Source organism: Cydia pomonella, chromosome 4 (genome assembly GCF_033807575.1).
Source record: "Cydia pomonella isolate Wapato2018A chromosome 4, ilCydPomo1, whole genome shotgun sequence".
In the NCBI taxonomy this organism is placed as follows: Eukaryota; Metazoa; Arthropoda; class Insecta; order Lepidoptera; family Tortricidae; genus Cydia; species Cydia pomonella.
This window is the reverse complement of record NC_084706.1, coordinates 6,571,919-6,596,201: the sequence shown is the minus strand read 5'-3', so window position 1 is coordinate 6,596,201 and position 24,283 is coordinate 6,571,919. Positions and strand designations below refer to the sequence as shown.

The following is a 24,283-nucleotide window of genomic DNA, read 5'->3' as shown; positions in this document are numbered from 1 at the left end:
TTTGTATTTAAACCACCGTGTAACATGTCGCACTAACTAACAAAATAATCGTAAAAACTTAATTCCATGGAATTTAGGTGACAGGGTGATGTCTTGAATAAAATAATGTCACGATCCATGGGCGTTTCTCACAGCGTTTCACCCACTGACAGTCCCCTGCCCACATTTATGATGAAGTTCTAGAAGATCGGTGGGCCCGATATCTTTTCGCATAGAAGAAAAGGCATTTTTAAATATTTATCGCAAATAGCGTAATCTTAGGTTTGCTTCCGTTGGTATACTGTTTTTGCATATTCACAGTCAATGCATTTCTTAATTAAATTGCAGAAGTTTTCATTTTATAGTTGCACCCACGGTATGTTTGCTGCTATCATACAATTTGTAAGGTTCATATTAAATTCACTTTGCCTCTTTTTTTCGACGTTTCCGACATGTTTGGTTTGCTCCAAATGTATTTTAATATTGCTTATCTTCGGTGTTATAATTTGATCACAGCAAGAGCAATATACGTTTTTGTCACGTACTTCCAAGAACGGAAAATTGCAACAATATTCTATTAAAGATGACATTTTATAGCGCCTTTTTATACAATAGTAAAAATAAATCCTACCTACACAAAATCGTAATGATACAACAGCGAAACATTAACAAAATCAGTTTATTGTTCATTTGATTGACAATGTCAGTCAAAGACGTATCTACTCATATCGATATCGTTTGATAAAGAGGTTGATAAATGATAAGTGGTAATTGTTTACGGGTGCTTTTTAGAGCGTTTCAACCGCTTACAGCAGGGGACCGCATTTATGTCGAAGTTCCCCAAGACGGTAAACTACTACCTTTCTCGTTCAAAATAACCAGAACTGATCTGACTGACAGCGGTTGAAACGCTCTGAGAAACACCTATGAAAAATAAAAATACTATTTTAAATCACCCTATGAGTGGCTTGACGTTATCGGCATGATTTGTTCTCGAGCCCTGATCATAACCTTTTCGACAGAGCTTATGACCTGACTAAGTATTCAGAGTCCTTTGGTGTGCATTTTGGAATACTCCATCGAGTCGGCGCTGGAATCCTCGTACGACTTTATGCCGGTGTCTATCTGGAGACCTCGTACGACTTTGTGCCGGTGGCTAACGAGACGGCAGAGCCGTGGGGGTCAGAGGCTCGCGATTTCATTAAAGAATTAGGGCGTCGTTTGCACGAGAGGGGCTGTGATCCTCACTTTGGGTCGTATCTGTTTCAGCAGATGTCCATTGCAGTTCCGCGGGGAAAACAGCGGGAATAATGGGGACGATTCAGATTCAGAATTGAGATTTATTATTATTTTTGACTAATGTATTGTGATGTATTTTAAGTGACTTATTTTTATATACATTACCTGTAATAGATTGTTTTTGATGTTTATTAATGTAAATTAATGGATTATTTTTATATGGATTAGTTTTTAGTAGGTTCCATTATTAATTATAGTATTTAGATTATTTTTATTTTGTAATTTTAGAAATAAATGAATTTTATCTCACTTTATTTAGATTTTTGTGTAAATAAGATTATGAATACAGCTATACTTACTTAAATTGTTTTCGGGTGCCAAAATTGCTAATGATAGATAGGTACATAAAGTCATAAATACATCTATACAGTGCAATTCAAACCAATAGATAAGGGTCGCTTAACAACGTAACTGCTTCATAGCCGCATATATAGACCTTTTTGCTGGATTATTCCCTATCTCTGTTTAATCCGTCAGAAAGTACACAATGTTGGACATATTTCATAATGAATAAGGTTAAATAGTTGACAGATGGGATCAACAAACCACTAAAAGGCGTAGTTACAGCTCAATGATATGGAAAATAGACGAAAGGAGACCTTCAAGTGCGCGTGACACAGTAAGCCATTAAACTCAAAAACACGACTCATAATAACCTACTCATGTCATGTGTAAACGCTTACTTAGTAAATGCATACTACTCATAGATATAAGATCTGAGATACTACTAATAGGTGAATTATAAATTTATAAATATGAAGGTTTGTATGATTGGTTATTTTTCCCTTCATCACGTAATAAACGGCTGAACTTATTTCAATGAAATTTGGACACACGGAAAATAAAATATAAATTTTCCACCCCCCTTGTCACCCACTGAAGAGGTGGCGTAAAACCAGGAAATTAAAAAGGAAGAAAAATTAGGCGCGCCTCGCGAAACTTGCGACGGAAGATTTGACGATCGCTCGTGTTTAAAAATTTGCTAGTCAAATCCCTCAGCTTTATCACTTACTATTTCATAATAATTACGTATACAATTGAAACTAAATGAAAAATAAATATGATTTCGTGATTTTTTATCGGATCAATTTTTACTTTTTAAGGTTTTTCTTTAAGTCCGCCGTCGGAAATATAGTCTAGTATCCTTATGTTTGCATTAGTATATTATTAGTATTTAGTCTAGTATATTATTGCATTTGACCTTCATTGAAATGTGTATAAATTCAAAATAAAAACTACAAATTTGTGGTAGCCCCCTCTTAAGGAATGATTTTTGGAATAAAATCTATATCTATACTAAATTTCAATGAATTTGGTTCACAGGTTTAAGCGTGAAGAGGAATTAAAAAAAGGTTGTTTTTTAATATTTTGTATGTTTTTACTTCCAAATGGTGTCAATATGATACTACATACCCGATTCCAATACGAAAACGATACCAAACAATGTTTGGTAACGTTTGGTAATAACGGTATTTAGGGTTCTCAAGGGTCGGCAACGCTTAAGTGGCTCCTACGGTGTTGCTAATGTCCATGCGCGACGATGACCGCTTCCCATCAGGCGGCTCGTCTGCTCGTTTGCTGACTATATATGTTAACATTTAAAAAAATGATGTCGATAGATATCAAGTTTAAGTTGAGGGAGAAAGAATTATAAATCAAAAATCTTGGTGGCTCCACTTTTTTAATCAAACTTTGGGTCTTAAGGACTAACCCCCAAAGAAAATCTTCGATTCACGAAACGCCGTATTTACCGGCTGCAACGGCCACTAGTATGAAGTTTGCTGTGGTGTGATCTTTATGTGATGTAGTGTAGGTATAGTGTCTTAGGTGGAGTTGCCACATCACCAACTGCGAGCTATGGACTTTATGTATATTTCTAGTAAGTCATCGATTACACAGTAACCTGGAGATTTGAGCTTAAAATGTAATTGTAAAATCTTAAGAGCCCGGTAACGATATTGGAGCAAAAATTTAAAATTGATTAGAGTAAACAGTCGTTGAAATTTTACGCTTTTTGTTACGTAATATCTAAATAACAAGTATTGGTTTCTATTAGCGCGTCTTCTATTCTTGCCTTTTAATAATGAGGTCGCAAGCGTGCGTCCCGGGTAATATGTGACGAGATGGAAAAGTTTTAAAAAAATCATCAAATAATTATCACTTGTTTTGGAGTAATTTCTGGAGAATTTGATTTCGTCTAACTTTCATTTACACTACTTCAAATTTATAATAACAAAAATGTAGTCTATTAAAGTTGAAGTACAGGATATGTGTAATACAAAATTACTTATTAAACAGTCAATACTTTACGAAGTTTACAAATAAGATCGACAAAATCAGTGCTTCACGTGCGCGTTTACCTAAACGACCATCAGAAAAGAAAACACGACTAATTAAGTGAGTCTGTTTAAAAAAAATGATTTATAAAAATGAAAGATAACAAGAATCGCTAATAGAAACCATTACTTGTTATTTCTAATAGTTAACTAAAGGTGTACAATTTCATCGACTAAATCTATCAATTTGACATTTTTGTGAATAAAATCAAAACGGCCACTTAACATAAAATGTAACCTTAATCAGGTGCTAATTTATGTCACATTTGATTAGATTCCCTAGTGAATTTTAAAAAGTGACCTCGCCTCCGGCCCATGTCTTAATCACTACGAATTGAAATAATGTAGTACAATTATGTAACCTTTTAAATAGAACGGCCAGCACGATAAATGAAGTAGCTAGTAGTGTTTTAATATCTAAATTATCACTGAGTTATTTCGCGTTAAAAACGATATTTTTTTTAAATATACGTAGGTAACTTCTTATGTTGTACTGTTACTAACTGTTGCTAAGAGCTAGTGAAAGCTGCAACTTATAAATCACCTAATCAACAGACGTAGGTAACTGGTTGACACCCACATTTTGGCACAAATAAGAGTATAGCCTATGGCTTACAAACAAGTAAGCCAACGTGCAGTTGACCACGAATCCGAAATCATAATTAACCCTGAATTATGCAATGGTCTCCTATTGGGTCTATTTTATTAAGATATAACAATCTTGTAGACATGGCTTACTATTATTACTTATTCATGGTATGTACGATGTTTATAAATAATTGTATCGCGACTTTAAATATCAAAGGGATATGGAAAGTTGCAGCCTGAGTTTCAACCCCACCACCCTTCGATTTTCGATTTAGTATGTGATAAGACGTACTCTGATAATATATTCTATTGTGACGTAACAGCATATTATCAATAAGTCCTGCACTTCGAGATTTCGAGATTTGTTCAGCTTGATTGCTTAACATTTGTAGGTATTCTCAGTGTTAAAATTCCTATTAAAGTATTTTTTTTTCGTGTTTTGTACAATACCCTTTCATTAACGCTAAAAACGTGTTATATGTCCTAGCATGTTAAATAAAATATGGTAATTTAATTAGTTACTGGTTGAGACAAATTCATAGATATTATAGTAGATACTAAGTTGGTAGACCAGTATACTATTTCAATCCATATTTATTTCTAAAAAGCTCGGCGTCTTGCTTGAAGTCCTGCAAAGTTAACTATATGCAAGAGTGAGATGGTAATATGCCGCCTACTACTCTTGTAGGAATGCAAGTAGGATGTATACTAAAGTTTTAAATTACCTACGAGACAGGTCTATCTATTCGCCGGTCTACGTTCGCTTACTCGTGGTGTCAGCTGGTAGGAGTCTTGCCAAAGTTTTATATTGATGAGGTTAGTGGATTGAACCCCCAGTCCACTTCCAGCTGTCGTGTGAATAGTTTCTTTGGATGCCAGTCTAACTATGTACGTACCAATATATAATATTAGTAGTATGTATTGTGTGGTTATCAATTACGACGATGGAAGTGCCTGATTAGAGTGCGTGCTAAAACGGATGGACTGTTTAAAGTTGACGGCGATATCCTAATAGTGCATTGCATGGAAGTGTGTTAAGAAATTTATTAGTTTTTCCTAATAAATTGATTTGACCCTAATCTTACCTAATTTTAAAACATATTAACTATTCCTTTCATCATTTTAATTATAGATTAAGTAGCGGAGAGTATATTATATTCATATTAGTCTGTGTAAAATTATAATACAAAAACTTGTTCTAACATTTTGAGAAAAAACATTTATTATAAATACATCTAAAAAAAATTCAGTATTCTCCAAGGATTTCGTGACATCGAAAATTATTTTACATCGTACAAATAGTTAATAAACTATCAATTTATTTATTTAGTCAAGTGACGCTTGATCATAGTTTATTTTTATCACGGTAAGTTTATCAGGTCCTATTTTTTTTTAATTAGTTAAAATAATGTGTACTCATACCTATTAGTGTTATTAATGTTTTGTGTTATAAGATTCGTTACGACTTTTTATATTTTTGTCTCTGCACCACGTACTGCGTATTCTAATTTTCTTATTTCTGCTACACAAAGATTGTCTGGAAGAGAGCTCTTAAGCGATAAGACCACCTGTTGTTGCCTCTATTTGATTGCCTTTGTAAACTGTGTGAGATGTGCAAAGAGTATTGTTTTGTATTATTATTGTATATGGACAAGAGAGATATAGGTGTCTATGTAAACATTTCAACTGTTACTTTATACAATTAACGAGACAGATTGACGGCCTATTGATATCGGAGGCTTAATAACAAGGTCGCGCTCTCATTCATCGAGAGAGAAATTAGTATTAGTCATTATATTTATATTTGTTGTTAAATGTACTTTAAACTTTGTTATTATTATTTGAAATATACAGCATGTTTAGGCGTTAATGAACACACTTTAATAGGTTTTATAAAAAATGACCGAATTATTTTTCTTTATAAAATAATTCAGCAAGGAAGGTATCACTACGTTGCACGCTGTCTAACTCAAAACATCGCATGATGCGACGTCACAACTGTCACAAGTGACCATGATGTACGAAAAACAATACATACTGACACGAAAAAAAAGAACAAAAATTAATTACGCTCTTGTAGTTCAGACACAACGAAGGGCTTATTTTACAATATCCAGTGAAGCTACTTGCCACTTATCTGACGAATAAAGTCATCGTTGGCGTTTCACGATCTTCAGATAAGCTTTAATGGTAGGCACCTTTTCAACTTAAGATAGTTTTATCTGACAGTTAATTTATTTGTTATATAGAAAAACAGGCCCTAAATAAAAAAAAATAAAAAACAGAATTGTTTTATAGCACTAAAACCTGTCTTGTTTAAGTTTGTGGGTATATAAAAAATACACACTGTATAATAAACTGAATCCATTATAACTTATTATGATTATTAATGAAGTCACCTATGACTCTTTTTCATGCAGCTTGTGAAGTTTATGGTATAGTATATGTACACTCCAGAAAAAAATGAACAGTTTTGTATGGGGATTTTTACATACTTAGGGCCTGCCTTTTTCTATTGACTGTATATCCTACTCGGCACTTTCACTCTTATGTTGTAAGAAGCACAGTCATCGTTTTGCACCCGGAGGCCTGGACTCTTCTGGTGGTTCTGGTTTGTATATAATTTATTACAAGTGTAAAGTTTTCTTCAGCAGCGATAAAGGACTAAACTGCCATTATCGGTGCTCACATAAGACCCCTAATTATTGGAGGTCAAGCAAGCCGGTTCTATAGCTCATCGAGTCAGTGATTATGCACGTACAAATGCTCGTAATTACACGTACATCCACTGAACGGCAGTAAATCATATATACTGTATTTAATAGGCATACGAAAAAGAAATTCTTTCTGCTTCTGCTACCCAAATGTTGTCTGTAAGAGATCGCTTTTTGGCAATAATGTCGCACGTTGTTACCAATATTTTTTTTTCCTTAATCATTTGTTTGTTAATTAATTATATATTCCATTCACTAAGTACTCAATTTGTCACCATTTTACTTCTTTTTTTTCCTCCAATCATAAACTATAAATCGGAATATATATACAGTACATGCGATGCTACTTTACCGCACTAGCACTTAACGTGCCTATGTTGAAAATTAAGAGGACCATAATATGTACGGTAAAACGTTTTACGATACACGTGCAAAAAGGTAATTCCCATCTCGTGTCGATTTAAAACACTCCCTTCGGTCGTATTTTAATTTATCGCCACTCTGTGAAAATTTCCTACTTTCCGCACTTGTATCGTAATAAATGTACCTACTATTTTTTTAGCCCTTTTAATTTTGTATTAAAATGTTAAAGTTTAATAAGACAACGCAGCGGCAAAAATGGGTTTCATAGATACTCCTAGGTGGAAAATGTTCTTATGAAATCCCATTTTTCTCTTCTACGTTTTTACTATTTATGAACAAAATGAAAGTATTTTTCAGAAAATAAAATTTCGGTTTTCCGAAACGCACTTAAAAATAAAACAAAGTCCTGTCAGTCGTTTGGCAGACTGACAGTAACGTTGTACCCTAACTTTATTTTTTCCCACAGATCAAAATGTCGGTGCAGTTTTTTATACTGTGCACCTTGGTATCCATCGCGTCAGCCGCGGTGAAACTTCAGGAGTTGTATGCCTGGAACGCGTTGGACTGGAATTACCCAGACCAGTATACCAGACAACAGGCCATCCAAACGGGGGCGCTAATACCCGAGAATGCCCTGCCCGTGGGTATCGAGAGGTGGAGAAACAAGCTATTTGTCAGCGTCCCTAGGTGGTTTGCAGGTATTTTTATTATTATTTTTCATGGCAATTAATAATCGTCTTAAAATACTAACTGGTATAAGATTGCATAATCAACATAAGCATTAACCTAGTTAATAGACAAGACGATAAAATGACATAAACTTAGAAAGTGAATAATTAAATGCCATCATCATGACCGTTGCCTATTACTTATAAATAATCATCAACTTCCAAAATGCCTACTAGTGGCAGTAGTAGTAGTACTGCTTACAACATTGAACGGGTAGTGCCGATATACATATAATTCAACTAACTGAAGACGCAAACAGTTGTATACTCTAATAATATAATACATACCTACATACTATACATACATACCTATATTATACAATCATAAATAAAGGCAGCGAAAGCTAATGAGTTGTCAAAAGATTTTTGAAAATAGGAAGGGAATTAGCATATCTAATGTCTAATGGTAAAGCATTCCACAACCGAACAGCACTAAAAGTAAAAGAATAGTTATACAATTTTGATGAAGAAGATCGTGGAGCTAGGAGAGGTTTCTTCGCACACCTGCACACCTGACTTATTGTCCTATGTCCCCTATATGGGGCAGAGGGCGTCCACAGTGCGCCGCTATCTGGATCGGTCTTGAGCTTCGTGCTTGAGTTCGCTCCAAGTCTTCCCAATAGCCTTCGCCTCTGCAATTATAGTCCGGCGCCAGGTCTGCTTTGGACGGCAACGTTTCCTTTTTCCTTGGGGATTCCAGTCTAGGGCTTGCCTCGGTATGTGTTTAGGATCCCTTCGGAGTGTATGCCCAATCCAACTCCATTTCCGGCGCTTGATCTGCTGGTCGATCGGGGTTTCATTGCAGCATCTCCAGAGGCTGGCATTAGAGATTTTCTCGGGCCAGTATACACCGAGAATGCGGCGGAGGCAGCGGTTAACACAGACTTGTAGCTGGCGCGAGATGTCTTTTGTAACCTTCCACGTCTCGCATCCATATAGCAATACGGTTTTTACGTTTGATCGGAATATTCTGAGCTTGACTCTCCGAGTCAGTTTACTTGATTGCCATACGGGTCGGAGCCGTGCGAAGGTTGCTCTTGCTTTGGCTATTCTCGAAGCGATGTCTTCTTCGGTCCCTCCAGTTCCGACACGACGCTCCCGAGGTAAGTAAATTTGTGGACTTGCTCCACAGCCTCTGTGCCAATAAGGACCGGAAGACCCAGGAGATGAGGTGCAGGGCGGCAAGTACCGTGCCTTGCCGCCCTGCACCTCATCTCCTGGGTCTGCCGGATGTTAACTTTGAGTCCCGTCCTCATTGCCTCACTTCGAAGGTCGTCCAGCTTGGCTTGCATATCAGCGCGTGTGTGGCTCAGCAGGCATAGGTCATCGGCATAGTCCAGATCTTCTAAGACGTTGGAGAGTCCCTACTCTATGCCGCGGCGCTTATTGTCGATCGTGTGATGCATGATGCCATCGAGAACAAAAGGAAGAGGAGAGGAGAAAGAAGACACCCTTGTCGCACACCCGCATTCACTGGAATATCCTCCGAGACGAGGCCATTGTGCGTCACTCTACAAGAGTAATTCTTGTAGATAGCCTTAATGAGGTTGGTGATTTTCTCGGGGACCCCAATTTCACGTAAACGGTTCCAGATACAAGCCCACTTTAGCGTATCAAAGGCTTTTTCGAAGTCTACAAACGTTAGGTACATTTCCCTCTGCCATTCAGTAGCCTGTTCCAAAATGATACGCAGTGTGTTGACTTGATCCGTGCATGATCTGTGGGGTCGAAATCCAGCTTGCTCTTTGCGTATGAGAGGTTCAACGGCCTTCGACAACCTATCCAAAATGATCTTGCAGAGCACCTTGGATGGGATCGAAAGCAAAGTAATGCCTATCTCCAGTTGCTACAGTTGCTGAGGTCTCCTTTTTTTGGCATAGGCTTATACTGACGTTTATTAAGCTGGTCCTCTGTAAGATCGAAATAGCAAATAGATAGTTCACGTCATTTAAATATATTACTTTCAAAATCATTTTTTTAACTTAATTTCATTATAATTTTTAATACATAATTTAATTTGATACCTACAACTAAACGTCTGTGATAAAATACTCACTTGTAAATAATTAGGGACTAATGGCGGATTAAAATAAGAATTCTAAATTCAAATTAGTATCATTAGAAAACTAAATTCAAATAAATAGACTTAAAAAAATAGAAGCTATTCACAACACATATTCCTATTTTTATATATTATGGAATAAAAGAATTTGGATAGGGTGCGGAACAATAAAAATCTACTTAATTATTAATTTTAACAATATCAAAATCCATTAATTTCTGTGAGTTTACAGTTGGTTCATTGCAGTACTTACTAAAGTTATAAATAGGCATTAATGGCATACTTTAATCTACATACATAAATAATTAAAACAAGTTGGGTAATTTATTCAAGTATTATTTCTAATAACTAAATTAATCACCCATATATGCAAACCAAACGTGCGTACATACATATAAGTGATATAAGTAGCTAATCAACAACTTGTCCAGCGAAGTGTGTAGAACAAATATTAGGCAGGCATCAACATATCGAGTCTCGCGCGATAATATTACTTATGTCTTGCTAATGCATCTTTAATTTTACTACTATATTTATTTAAAAAATATTCTATTTAAGATATTTAAAGGTAGATAAGAGGTAGATGTACCTAAGTCACGTGTAAGTCAACATAATATTTCTACAGTATAATTACTAGAAATAAAACCGGAAATATTATACTGTCACTAATGGAGTAAGCACATTACGTATGTGGGTAGATATACCAACTTACTAGCTCCTATAATTTGTGCAGTACGGACATGCGACAAATTATTTAAATTAGAAGCTAATCCGTTATTGCAATACTTGCGTGTAGAGAAATGCATATTATTATCATCATGCATCCAGACCAGTAAACTCTATGTAGTGAGAATGACTAAACAGGGTTAGCGTTGCTGATTTAATCAGAAAAAGCGTGAGTGATAGGTTCCGACCACCGACTAAATCCTTACTCACCATAATTATCCTTATGGTTTATTTACGGTTATTGTCAAAATATATAAATATGATAAAGTCAGTGTTGATACTTAGGTACTAATTAATAGCCTACTTTTGGCCTGTTCTGACAGAATGGTAACTTCACAACACTGAGCATAGCTCGATATGCTCTTAGCCGATTTTTAATCTTAATTTCATGAAAGCAGAAATATGTGAAACATTTATTTTTAAAACTGTTTCAGGAGCATTATTAATAAAATTTAATGCTGCATTAAATTTTATTACTATGTACTTAACAAACACAGTACTAGATAAGATATATCCATAAATCATTAATATGTACTTATGGATATATCTATCTACCAGCTAATTACCTAAGCACTGTGAACGCCTTGCATTTGATATAAATTCGAGAATGGAACGCTACATTGCGCAGAAGCAAGACTAGGCACTGACATTAATCATCAATCAACGTTTATCAGTTGATGCGATCGATAAACTAACTGCGCCTACTCTAGGTTAGGTACTACTTACGCAAAATGGTCATACTCGTATTGGATGTGATTGAGTTTGATAATTGTCATAAATTGTCAGTAAATATAAATACTGAGTTTTTTTATGAAGGTATCTGTATATAATCCTTCAACATGGAATATGAGTATGACCAAAACGTTTAAATTAGTAGTAATTTTAATTATGTAAATATATACTATCTATAATGTTAGTTCTTTATTTTATATTTTAAGAGCGTTCTGTACCACAGGGTTCGAGTATGGGTAATAATCTGTTCTTGATACTCATGAACGATTTCACTACTGCCAGTGACCAGGCTGTGTTTGTCCTATTTGCTGATGACGGGTGCGTAATCGTAGCCGCTGACACCCATGCGCAACTCGTAGCCAAAACTAGTATGGTCATGGATCACGTGGCATCATGGTTCATGGCCAATGGAATGGCATTAAATGTGGAAAAAACGAACATCATCCGATTTAAGCTCCGGGGCAGGCAAGATCACAATCTAAACATTATCTGGTATGGGCAGCCGGTTCCACAGGTGAATGAGGTGAAATATCTCGGTCTGATAGTAGATTCCGGTCTTACATGGAGTTCTCACATCGACACCCTGTGCAGTCGGCTCTCATCTGCTTGTTTCGCACTTAGTAGGTTGCGCCCTAGCCTTAATACCGACAATGTGAAAAAAGCCTACTACGGCTACTTTCATTCGCTTCTTGCTTATGGCGTCGACCTTTGGGGTAACGCGGCAGAACGAGAAAGAGCGTTCAGGTTACAAAGGCGAGCGATGCGAGTCGTGGCTGGCGTCCCGTGGGATCGTGACGTTAGAAATCTGTTCCAGGAGTACAAAATACTGACATTACCAAGTTTGTACATCCTGGAAATTGCAAAATATGTACGAACTCATTTGGATCAATTCTCGACCTACGGGGACGCCCACAATCGTAACACAAGGCAGAGACATAAGTTGCGACCACCCCCGACTAGACTGGCAAAATCAAAAAAACTGCTGCACACAATCGGCCCAAAGGTGTATAATGCAATACCGGATGACATTAGAGGCGCATGTAATAGTCGATCATTCGAGAACAAGCTAAAGGCAAAGTTAATTTCCGATGCACTGTACTCGGTGGATGACTTCTTTCGGATCTCTGAGACGACCTGATTGCTTTTTTTTTGAAATTTGTAATGTCTACACCGTTGGCGAGTTCGCGATATATTTCGAACATTAATTCGAAAGTTTGGTTTCGCATGTCGCGATCAAAATATTTTTTGTTTTTTTTTATCCCACATGTGGGGCCGGCCTTTATATACATCTATTATCCGTGTCCAAATTTCACGTTCTTTATTCATTGTGACAAGTGACCTCCGTTTGGTTCGGTAGTCGCCAATGAACTGACTGGAATTGCCCCAATCGTACTACACATGTAACAACCTAGCAGGGCGGTAGTTACAATCTAAGGAGCTAGGAAGGTCTTGCGCCCCTGCCGCCCTGCTGCAGGCCCAATCTAAAAATTGCCCCTGCTTCTCTACACACATCACAATTAAGGAGGCAATTAAGGGTCCAATTCCAATATTGCCCCTGCGGCAGGTGTGTGAGTGGCCCGCTTTACATACCTTTACATCGCACTGGTATTATGACTAACTCTTTCGCCGTCCAGGCTAGTCGTCGCGGGCGCCTACGTGACAAGTGATGAGATGAGCTAATTGCACGAAAACTAAATGATATTGTTTAGATGTTATTCTGATGTAATTGTATGTTTGAATTGGCCTGTTAGTACATTTCCATCAATAGGTAGTATTCAATTCACGACTTCTCGCCTTTGTTTTATTAAATTTTGAACGAATGACACTTGGATAATGAAGTAAAGTATGGAGAATACATTTAAACTAACCCATTGGTTACGTTAATTTCGAAACATTCAACTTATGAATATATCATGATCCAACTCATTATATGGAACTAATCTTGTCAGTTGATATGTACTTGCTTTAAAATCATCGAAACACAAGGGCAATGCAGAGTTCTGCAAAACATATTTTTAGTCAAAGACTAGTTACGTTCCAATCCGAATTGCTAATTTATTCAAATTTAATATACAACTTGGTTTTCTTGGTTGAAAAGATTAATAAGCGTTTGTAATAAGATGTTGTATATTCATCTGCAATAATATGTTACATAACAAAGACTGCAAAAATATCTGACACGATTTTATTTCTAGAGCCATAAGAGCGTGTCACATATTTTATGGTGCTATTTTACTGCACTAGTACGATAATTAGCACATTACGTAACTATGTCGAAATTTAAAAGGGCCATATGTACTGTTAAACGTTGTACTATACACGTGCAAATAGGTAATTCGAAATTTCATATTTTTCGCACTTGTATCTTGGAGTATAGTTGGGCGGTTTATGGTATTTGTTTTTTCAACCGCTCTGGTTGACTAGTCACAGTTTTACCTATCTTATAAGTTCGAGTTTACCTAGGAAATATTTATTTATACTTTAAATATTCATTTTGCCATCAATTTAGAAATATTGGTATAGTTATTGAATTACAAATTAATATTTACGTTTTGCAGAACTTATGCCTATGTGACACCTATGAAAGTTAAAACTAGGACAGTATTTTTTATGATAGTGGATAGCTCCTAAAATATAAAATAAATAACTAACATTATAGATAGCATCTATATCAGTACCTAATTTAATTTATTACTAATTGAAACATTTGGTCAAACTCATATTCCATGTTGAAGGATTATATACAGATACCTTCATAAAAAAACTCAGTATTTGTATTTACTGACAATTTATGACAATTATCAAATTCAATCACATCCAATACGAGTATGACCATTTTGCGTAAGAGTACCTAACCTAGAGTAGGCGCAGTTAGTTTATCGATCGCATCAACTGATAAACGTTGATTGATGATTAATGTCAGTGCCTATAGTCTTGCTTCTGCGCAATGTAGCGTTCCATTCTCGAATTTATATCAACTTATGAATATATTATGATCAAACTCATTATACGGAACTAATCTTGTCAGTTGATATGTACTTGCTTTAAAATTCTCGAAACACGAGAGCAATGCAGAGTTCTGCAAAATAGATTTTTAGTGAAAGACTACTTACGTTGAAATCCAAATTGCTAATGTATTCAAAGTTATACAGCTTGGTTTTCTCGGTTGAAAAGATTAATAAGCGTTTGTAATAAGATGTTGTATAGTCACCTGCAATAATGTATGTATGTATGTATGTATAAACTTTATTGGACATAGAAATAAAAACACGAAAAACACAGTTACATAGTAAATTAAATACAACAAAGGCGAACTTATCCCTGTATGGGATCTCTTCCAGTTAGTTAATAATATGTTATTTCTGGAGCCATAAGAGCGTCTCACATATTTTACGGCCTTCGAAGAGTAACATATTATTGCAGGTGACTGTACTATAGACACTGTTGTGTAATAACGATTCCACAAATATGACGAACTAATAAAGTACATCGTGGAATAAGGCTTTATACCTACGGATCCACGAGAATCACATAAAACATTCTACGGCATAGGTAGTATTTCTAAGCAATGCAAATTATACTTTATTTGTTATAATTTTACCCGCAACAGATGGGTCACACTGCCTAAATATTTTGTACAAAAAGGTATATCGTGCATATACAAGTAAGCCGACATACAAACAGTTATATGGTTACATAATTCCACGCATGTCTATAAGTAGCTAGTCCTTCAATGAAAAATGTATGTCGCACGAACAAACCTGTTCCTGATTATTGCGGTGCTGATTTATAGTATAGCACATTTATAATTAATGCATGTTGGCTGAATAAATACGAGTAACTATTGCTATTTGTTTATTGTACTTACTGTCTTTGTTGGTATTTAAATTCGGTTCTTATTTAGGAAGCAAATATACTGTTCCCTCTCTTTAATTTTCAGTACCTTATATGAACTTTTATTTTCTATAGGTGTACCTGCGACTTTGAACTATATCCCGCTGGATGCACCTTACGAACCATCGCCAAAACTAAACCCCTACCCGAATTGGGCAGGCAATGCGCTCGGCGACTGTGAAAATGGGCTCAACACAGTCTACAGGATCAAAGCCGACAAGTGCGACAGACTCTGGGTGTTAGACGTCGGCACCTATGGATATGGTAAGTTCAATGTACAAAAATCACATAATTTATCATACGTGATTAGGTTAGGAGGCAAGAAGCACATGGTATTCGAACTTAGAATTAACCACCGACGCCTTATAGACCAGAATCTCTAGAACCGTGTCGTATGCATAATTATTAGATCATATTTTGACTTCTGATCCTCGTAGTGGTGTTCCTAGGCTTTAAGAAACTGGATGGTGCCAAGCTAAAAAGTGGTGCTGTTACTTACACCAACCCCTTGAATTTCTCCCTTAAATATTCTAGCTCTTAACGTAATTGGTACCCGATTGATAATTATACTAATTTAAACCTTAATTACCTTCGCATTGATTTTTTTATATATAATAAATATCGTATATATTAACCCTATATAATATTTAGTAAACTACATTGATTTGTTTATGGGGCCACTGCACTAGAGGATTTTCTTTATTAAACATGTAGCCAACGTGAAAGATTAAAGACAGCAAGATTATTAATCTTGTCTGATAAGGTGGGTTTCAAGTTGAAACCTTTGAAACTTTCAACTCGACTCGCTATTTGCCAACACTGTGAACATAATGATACCTACTAAGGTTATCCGTTCGGAAAGAGAAGAATCGTGAAATGTAAGTATGGGACATTCTACTACTCTTCTCTTTCCGCCCAAACTCTACACTGAAAGGTTTTCGAATGGACTTATTCTTCTTCTTCCTAGAGTTTGTCCCGGCTTATTGCTACGGCTCACGGGGTCCGCTTGGTAACTAATCCCACGAATTGGCTTATGCACTAGTTTTTAATAATTTTCGTGAAGTAAACTTGTATATTAGCATTTCCCCTTTCCAAAAAATTTAAATTGTACGCCCTTCAATGAACGTCGACTCCGTTCTAGGCAATAAACTAATTATTCGGACGCACTTTGTAAATTAGGCATACTGTCCAATTGGGTACTTGACACATTTTGAATATTATAACAAAATTTTGCTAAATGAATATAAAATGAGCCATCCATTATAAAAAAGTGGAATTTAAAAAGACATATTGAGGTTTTAAAAAAAATACGAAGCTCCAAGTTCTCAAAAAAAAAAAACTTTCAAAAAGAAAAAACAAAATGGTACCATTTTATTCCTCACATTTTATTGAAAAATAAATTGTATGACAACTATATACAAAAATTACAAAAACGCAATATTTCAGGCTCAAAATAGCAATTTTCTTGATCTTCCATAGATTTAGGACAGACTAATGTAATGTGACGTCACATTACAATATAATTTTGTTAGAGGTTTCAGTCGTTGACTGCGAGCGTCCGACTTCAACTCTCATTTCTGACCTTTGTGTGACTTAAATGCCTTGAGTCCTATATAGATATTTAATCCTCAGGAAAATCAAGATCGATTGACATTATTTGCAAGAAACTGTGAAGTAACCAATTATCGGTCCTACTATGTTAAAGAGGGTCGTCATGTTTGGACTCGTGTCCTTAATTTATGAAAAACTCTTCTACCCTAATTTTTAAGAAATATTCTGTACCTACTATCAGATAGTATCGTAAACAGATTCAAAATCCAAACATTAAAAAGAGGATCAATAACCTCGTTTTTGAAAAAAAAAAAATATAAAATGAAGCGGTGGTGGCCGAGTGGATATGACGTCCGACTTTCAATTCGGAGGTCGCGGGTTCAAATCCTGGCTCGTACCAATGAATTTTTCGGAACTTATGTACGAAATATCCTTTGATATTTACCACTAGCTTTTCGGTGAAGGAAAACATCGGGAGGAAACCTGCATACATCTGCGAAGAAATTCAAAGGTGTATGTGAAGTCCCCAATCCGCATTGGGCTAGCGTGGGGGCTATAGCCCGAGCCCTCTCGCACACGAGAGGAGGCCTGTGCCCTGAATTGGAACGTAAATAGGCAGAATTATTATTATTTATAAAACATATCGAATAACACCTCTTTTACACATGTGCGACTGATATTTGTTCGGATAATTATTAATTTACCAAGTGCGCAAATACCGGGATTTGGCGCCATTAAATTTTAAACGGCTGAAATTTGAAAACGGTTGAGAAAAAACACGTATGGGGAGTAATTTGTCGGTAAAATTCATTTTTCTCGTTTACACGTACACGTGGTGATGTGGTACACGTAGTTAACGACTCCACCATAGTACAAACATATTGCATGATAATGTAGTTATAAAGCGTAATCAGAAAGAGTTGATAACATAATAAAAAACCGGCCAAGAGCATGTCGGGCCATGCTCAGAGTAGAGTTCCGTAGTTACTCTTCCGTCACAATCACAATAAGCTAAACTGGAGCTTAAAGTATGGTAGATTGTTAACCAAGGGATGAACTGTGGGTGTACGTCTTTTTACTATGAAGGGGAAGCTTTTTGCGATAACTCAAAAACAGCTAAACTGATCATATCCGCTATAGTTTTTATTTAATGTATTTCTTAAGCTCTACTTCCAAGATTTTTTTCATATTTTTTGGACCTATGGTTCAAAAGTTAGAGGGGGGGCAACCATAGGCCAAAAAAATATGAAAAAAATCGTGGAAGTAGAGCTTAAGAAATACATTAAATGAAAACTATAGCGGACATGATCAGTTTAGCTGTTTTTGAGTTATCGCATCGCAAAAAGCTTCCCCTTCATAGTAAAAAGACTTACTTTAATTAGGTACTGATTATGCAAATTTGCCTATTTGTTTAACTCGGGTGAAAGGTACCGTTTCATCCCTTGGTTAACAATTTACTATACTTTAAGCTCCAGTTTAGCTTATTGTGACGGAAGAGTAACTACGGAACCCTACACTGAGCGTGGCCCGACATGCTCTTGGTCGGTTTTTATTTCTGTTAAGTATCTAACTTTCTTTAATGACAAATTTGACTATCTACAATCTTGGACACCCTACAACACTTTTTTTTAATACTACGTCGGTGGCAAACAAGCATACTACCCGCCTGATGGTAAGCAGTATCCGTAGCCTATGTACGCCTGCAAACTCCAGAGGAGTTACATACGCGTTACCGACCCTAACCCCCTCCCGCCTCTCGTTGAGCTCTGGCAACCTTACTCACCGGCAGGAACACAACACTATGAGTAGGGTCTAGTGTTATTTGGCTGCGGTTTTCTGTAAGGTGGAAGTACTTCCCCAGTTGGGCTCTGCTCTAGATCTGGAATTACATCCGCTGTGCTGTGCCCTACCACACAATGCGAGATGACATTCACAATGCCCATATCTCTCTTGTGGACGTAGTTTAAGGGCGTAGATACCCAGGTACAATTAACACTTAATTAACAAAGATAAAACCTCTTTTACCGTTATGACAGCAGTTTGGTTATGGAAAAAATAAAATGTCACAGTTGAGTGAGATACGATTTTTCAAAAGTAACCAGACTCCGATGACATTTAATTTGTCATTTGTAATGGATGAAACGGTGACCATAAATGTTGTACTTAAAATAAATATTTTTTATTAGAACAGTAAAAATTAAATTAACGTTAATCTCACAAATACTGGTACGAAACAGTTGCTTATAACTTACTGAATACGCAGGCTTGGTCCTGCTCACGTCTACTGAATCATCCTGTATATCCTCATATTTGACAAGATATCATTTGTAAGGACGAACCACAGAGTAGAAAAAAATTTACAGAGATAGCGACCCTACTTCTGCCTACAGACTCAAAATTTTAAGTATATCAACTGAATACAATTATCCATCCCATGGTAACCAATCTGATGTAATAAAATGTTGCGTTATTTACAGATCCGAACGTTACGAACCTCTGCCCGTACAGTCTCAACGTTTATGACCTAAACACAGACCAGCGAATCCGGCGGTACGTGTTTCGACCTGAGGACATCGTGCCCTCCACTTTCATTGCCAACATAGCCCTCGACGAAGGCCCAACCTGTGACGACACCTTTGCCTATTTTTCCGATGAACTCGGATATGGTCTCATCGCTTATTCTTGGAGACAGAACAAATCCTGGCGATTCAGTCACAGCTACTTTTTCCCCGACCCACTTCTTGGTGACTACAATATTGCAGGTCTCAATTTCCAATGGGGATCTGAAGGAATTTTTGGGATCAGTGCGTCTGCAGTCGGCCCAGACGGCTTTAGAACTCTTTATTTCAGTCCACTCTCCAGTAATACTGAATTCGCCGTCTCTACTCGTATTCTGAGAGACGAAACGAAAGTCAGTGGATCATACCGCGATTTTAAAGTGGTCGGGGACCGTGGCCCCAACAGCCACACAACTGCCAAAGTCATGGACGAGAGTGGTGTGCAACTCTTCGATCTGATTGATCAGAACGCAATTGGATGTTGGAATACTTTTCGACCATTGAAGCCGCAAAACGTGGCCATCGTGGATAAGGATGACGTCGGGTTAGTTTTCCCGAGTGACGTGAAAATTGATGCAGAACGCAACGTGTGGGTGATGTCGGATAGGATGGCGGTGTTCTTGGAATCGCAGCTAGATTACAGCGACATCAATTTCAGAATTTATACGGCACCATTAGACAAACTGCTCGAAGGAACGGCATGCCAGTTGCCGGCGCAGTATTATAAGGTCCAAAATACTGAACTAACAAATTATTATGATCCTTTCTTAAACCCTAACCCCCAACCGTTGCCGCCATATGTAGCGCCGGCGGTCCCGCAGAGCCAGAACCAAGAGCCATTTAATAATCCTCAGCTAACAAAAAACATAATTCCTCAAGTTTCAGCGTACACTCCCAAGCTAACACAGATGCCTAATAGAACACCTCAACCGAGTAAATGGTGGCAAAGAAGTTATGACGTATACGAAAACGTCTAAATTATAAGTAACTTAAATAGATATATGATAACTGACGAAGATGCATGTTCCGTTACTAATTCCTATAATTTAAAGGGAGAATGATAGCGTGGTTAGATATATGTATGTTTGTTGTTCTGAATTTGAAAGAATGTGCATTATATTTAATTGCATACATCCTGCGAGGTAACAAACTCATAATAAGCTAAAATGACAAAGGTAATTACTATTTTATGTTATAGAAATATAGATGGCCTTATGAGCATCACTAATTGATAATTACCTACATACAACTATAATAAAATATAATATAACTTTAAAAAAGAGGTTATAGTAGAGAGCTATAAGTGATGATTGTCATGTTAGATGTTAGATTTTAATGTCTGAAAATAATTAAGTATAACATGTCCTATGACAATAAATATATATCGCTTTTATTATTTGGTTTCTTTTTATAAATTTATATTACGGCATAATATATTGTTGTTTGTTGACTTAGTTTATTGAAGTAACAACTGACATCAAAGGAATACATAATGTGTAAAAGAAGTATAAATTCAAAATTTTGATTAGCCAGTAATATACAACATACTCCCCCGTAATTAAAATATGGTTATAAACATAAACCTATACCTTTTACACGATTCTGAGCCCACATCTCTAAAGTAGAAGTATAGCATATTAATATAACATTGTCAGTTAAATAGGACATATTTTATAATAAAATAAAATATATCAACTATGTGCTTGGTTCTGTCGTGACGGACTGGATTCTAGGTGAGAGTCAGAATGGCGGGTATACCTAACTAAAATCAAATGAAAAGCATACCATATTTTTGTACCTAATTTGTACTATTTAGTACCTCGTTTAAAAAAAATTGTACCTCACGGTACGTAAAGTTATGATCAAAAAACAGGTCACCCGCCATCCTGACAGTCAGAATGGCGGGTGTACTTTATTACGCTATGTTCCCGTGGTTATTGATAAATTCTATAAAAGCCAAATTTTTGTACCTTTTTTGTACCTTCATATTCATTATAATATGAGTCATTTTATTTGTGCTTTCCAAGTTTTACTCATTTTATATTTTGCTTGCTATTACAATGTTGCAGGCGTTATAATTTTTCAAGTTATCGATTTAATTTTTAAGAAAAAACGCTAAGGTACAATTATTTTTATTACGCCAGGATTTAGTACCTTTAATGTTTAATCTGTTAAGTTCAAATAACTCAGAAAATCATGTCTTAAAAATGATTTTTCTTAGGAAGATTTCTTTGAATTAGCGCCTAGCCTTTTTTAACGCTAAGGTACAATTATTTTTATTACGCCAGGATTTAGTACCTTTAATGTTTAATCTGTTAAGTTCTAATAGCTCAGAAAATCGTGTCTTAAAAATGATTTTTCTTAGGAAGATTTTTTTGAATTGGCGCCTAGCCTTTTTTAGTAGGTAATAAAAATAATTGTACCTTAGCGTTTTTTCTTAAAAATTAAATCGATAATTTGAAAAATTATAACGCCTGCAAAATTGTTATAGCAAGCAAAATATAAAATGAGTAAAACTTGGAAACCAAAAATAAAATGACTCGTATTATAATTGAATATGAAGGTACAAAAAAGGTACAAAAATTTGGCTTTTATAGAATTTATCAATAACCACGGGAACATAGCGTAATAAAGTACACCCGCCATTCTGACTGTCAGGATGGCGGGTGACCTGTTTTTTGGTGATTACTTTAAGTACCGTGAGGTACAATTTTTTTTAAAGGAGGTACTAAATAGTACAAATTAGGTACAAAAATATGGTATGGTTTTCATTTAATTTTATTTAGGTACACCCGCCATTCAGACTCTCACGATTCTAGGCCAAATTATAGGCAGACTGCGAATTATTAATAAAGACAATAGTTGACTTACCTTATATTAAAACATCAACCGCTTTAAGTACACAGCATCCTTCGCCGCACTGGACAAGCACGCAACATCTGCTTCGGTCGGTGAACAAGCAATTTCCACTTCTTATTCTCCCCCGAAATTGCGCCACCGGCCACAACGAAGAACAATCCGAACAATGAACGACGATGTACAGGACAATCGGCCCGATTTGCATCAGCATAGCTAAATAAACATCCACCGTCTTTCCTGTAATGCCCAAATCAAAGTTCCTTTTAAGTACCGGAACACTCGCATTATGGAAATACATATAAAGCCACATAATCGACGACCAAAAATGTATTAACGAAAAAAATAATATATTCAATCAATTTCTAACGATAAGATATACACACAAAGAGGATTATTTACATTACCTTCTTCGCAAATTAGCAACCCTTTTTATCTTATGTCGTAAGCAAAATACGTTTAATATTTACGACAAATTGCATTTTTATACTCAAAATCCTTTCAAATATATTTATCTCCAATAGGTTTTCAATTAATACGAAAACCTAAACTAAAACATATTTATTTTATTTTATTCGAATATGACATGACATAATACATGACATGACAATGTCATCGACATGGAAGGCGAGTATAATAAAACTCTTTAACAACCTTTTTAGTATATACTACTCGGTTTAAAAGGAGTTTGACTTATAACAATGCGTGTGCAATATAAGAAATCGGCTAACTATTTACAACTACAATGCACATTTTTCTTCACCTTAACCCATACACTAGGTAGGACTTTATTATGAGTCTTGTTAGCGGAAAAACATATTTCCTTGTCAGGCCGTGTCCGATTAACTTGATACCACCTACCTTTACTTTCTGCATTCACAGCCTGTGTTGAATAGCATTCATCCAAAGACTAATGGGATGAAGTCTGCATACATACACAATTGGCAACAGATTTAGGGTTTCTGGATCTCAAATTGTACCTAGATTCTGCAACTACATTCTTAGATTCTAATCTAAGAATGGGCAGTCATGGGTACTTTGTTATCGACAACAATGCTTGACACTGGTGCTAGTTCATTAGAACTACGTAAAAAGTTCACTCGTGAACAGAGAAGAGGTATAAGTGCTGGTTCGGATAAGAGAACACCACGCTTATCATTAATACCTTTCAAATCTTGAAAATTATTTTCAAAGAAAATCACATCTCTACTCTTCATAACTTTACTGCTAAAAAAATAACTACGCGGATCTTCTGAGTATCCGACGAAAATGTGTTCGGACGCTTTCATGTCCAGTTTCTTCCGATGACATTCGGGGACATGGATCAAAGCTCTACATCCAAAAACACGTAAATGAGACTTTGGTATCTTACCATACCACTTCTCGTACGCCGTCTTGCCTTCGAGAGCACGATGGGGCGATCTATTTTTGAGGTACACCGCCATCTCTACAGCATCTTGCCAATAGGCCGAAGAAAGTCCGCTACAGGAAAGAATTGACCTGGTTTTCTCCATAATCGAGAGACTAGTTCTTTCAGCGACATCTTTATATTCTGAACCTCGGGGAACTGATGTTTGATATTGAATTCCTTCACTCTGTAAATAGTTTAAAAATTCACCATTAATGCAATTGTCCCTATTAATATTCAGCGCCTTAATATTTGCTCCCGTTTTCCTCTCTATTAAGGACTGGAAATCACAAAACTTGTTATTTATTTCCGCTTTTGAAGTAATAAAGTAAACAAAAGTCATACGAGAAAAATCATCTACAAAAAATATAATATACTTATTGCCTTGAAATGACGATTCAGGCAGGGGACCATAGACGTATAAATGAATAGTTTCTAAAACTGAGGTTGACTTTTTTTGTGAAACCATCTTAAAGTGTTTCCGACTTT

The 24,283-nt window shown here is 36.1% G+C and overlaps 1 protein-coding gene across 2 annotated transcripts in view; it reads left to right on the top strand.

The window, feature by feature from the left end:
• LOC133516942 (protein yellow) overlaps positions 1–20,923 on the top strand; it is a 29,912-nt gene extending 8,989 nt beyond the window's left edge. Inside the window, exons 1-4 of one of the 2 annotated variants that reach the window (XM_061850006.1) lie at positions 4,859–5,090; positions 7,746–7,977; positions 15,497–15,685; positions 19,450–20,923. In XM_061850006.1, coding sequence (XP_061705990.1) covers positions 7,752–7,977; positions 15,497–15,685; positions 19,450–20,507 — 1,473 coding nt within the window. In that variant the 5' untranslated portion in view covers positions 4,859–5,090; positions 7,746–7,751 and the 3' untranslated portion in view covers positions 20,508–20,923. Of the gene's footprint in view, positions 1–4,858; positions 5,091–7,745; positions 7,978–15,496; positions 15,686–19,449 lie in introns of those variants that run through there. The other variant, XM_061850007.1, reaches the window with a different exon arrangement.
• Positions 20,924–24,283: the final 3,360 nt, after the last annotated feature.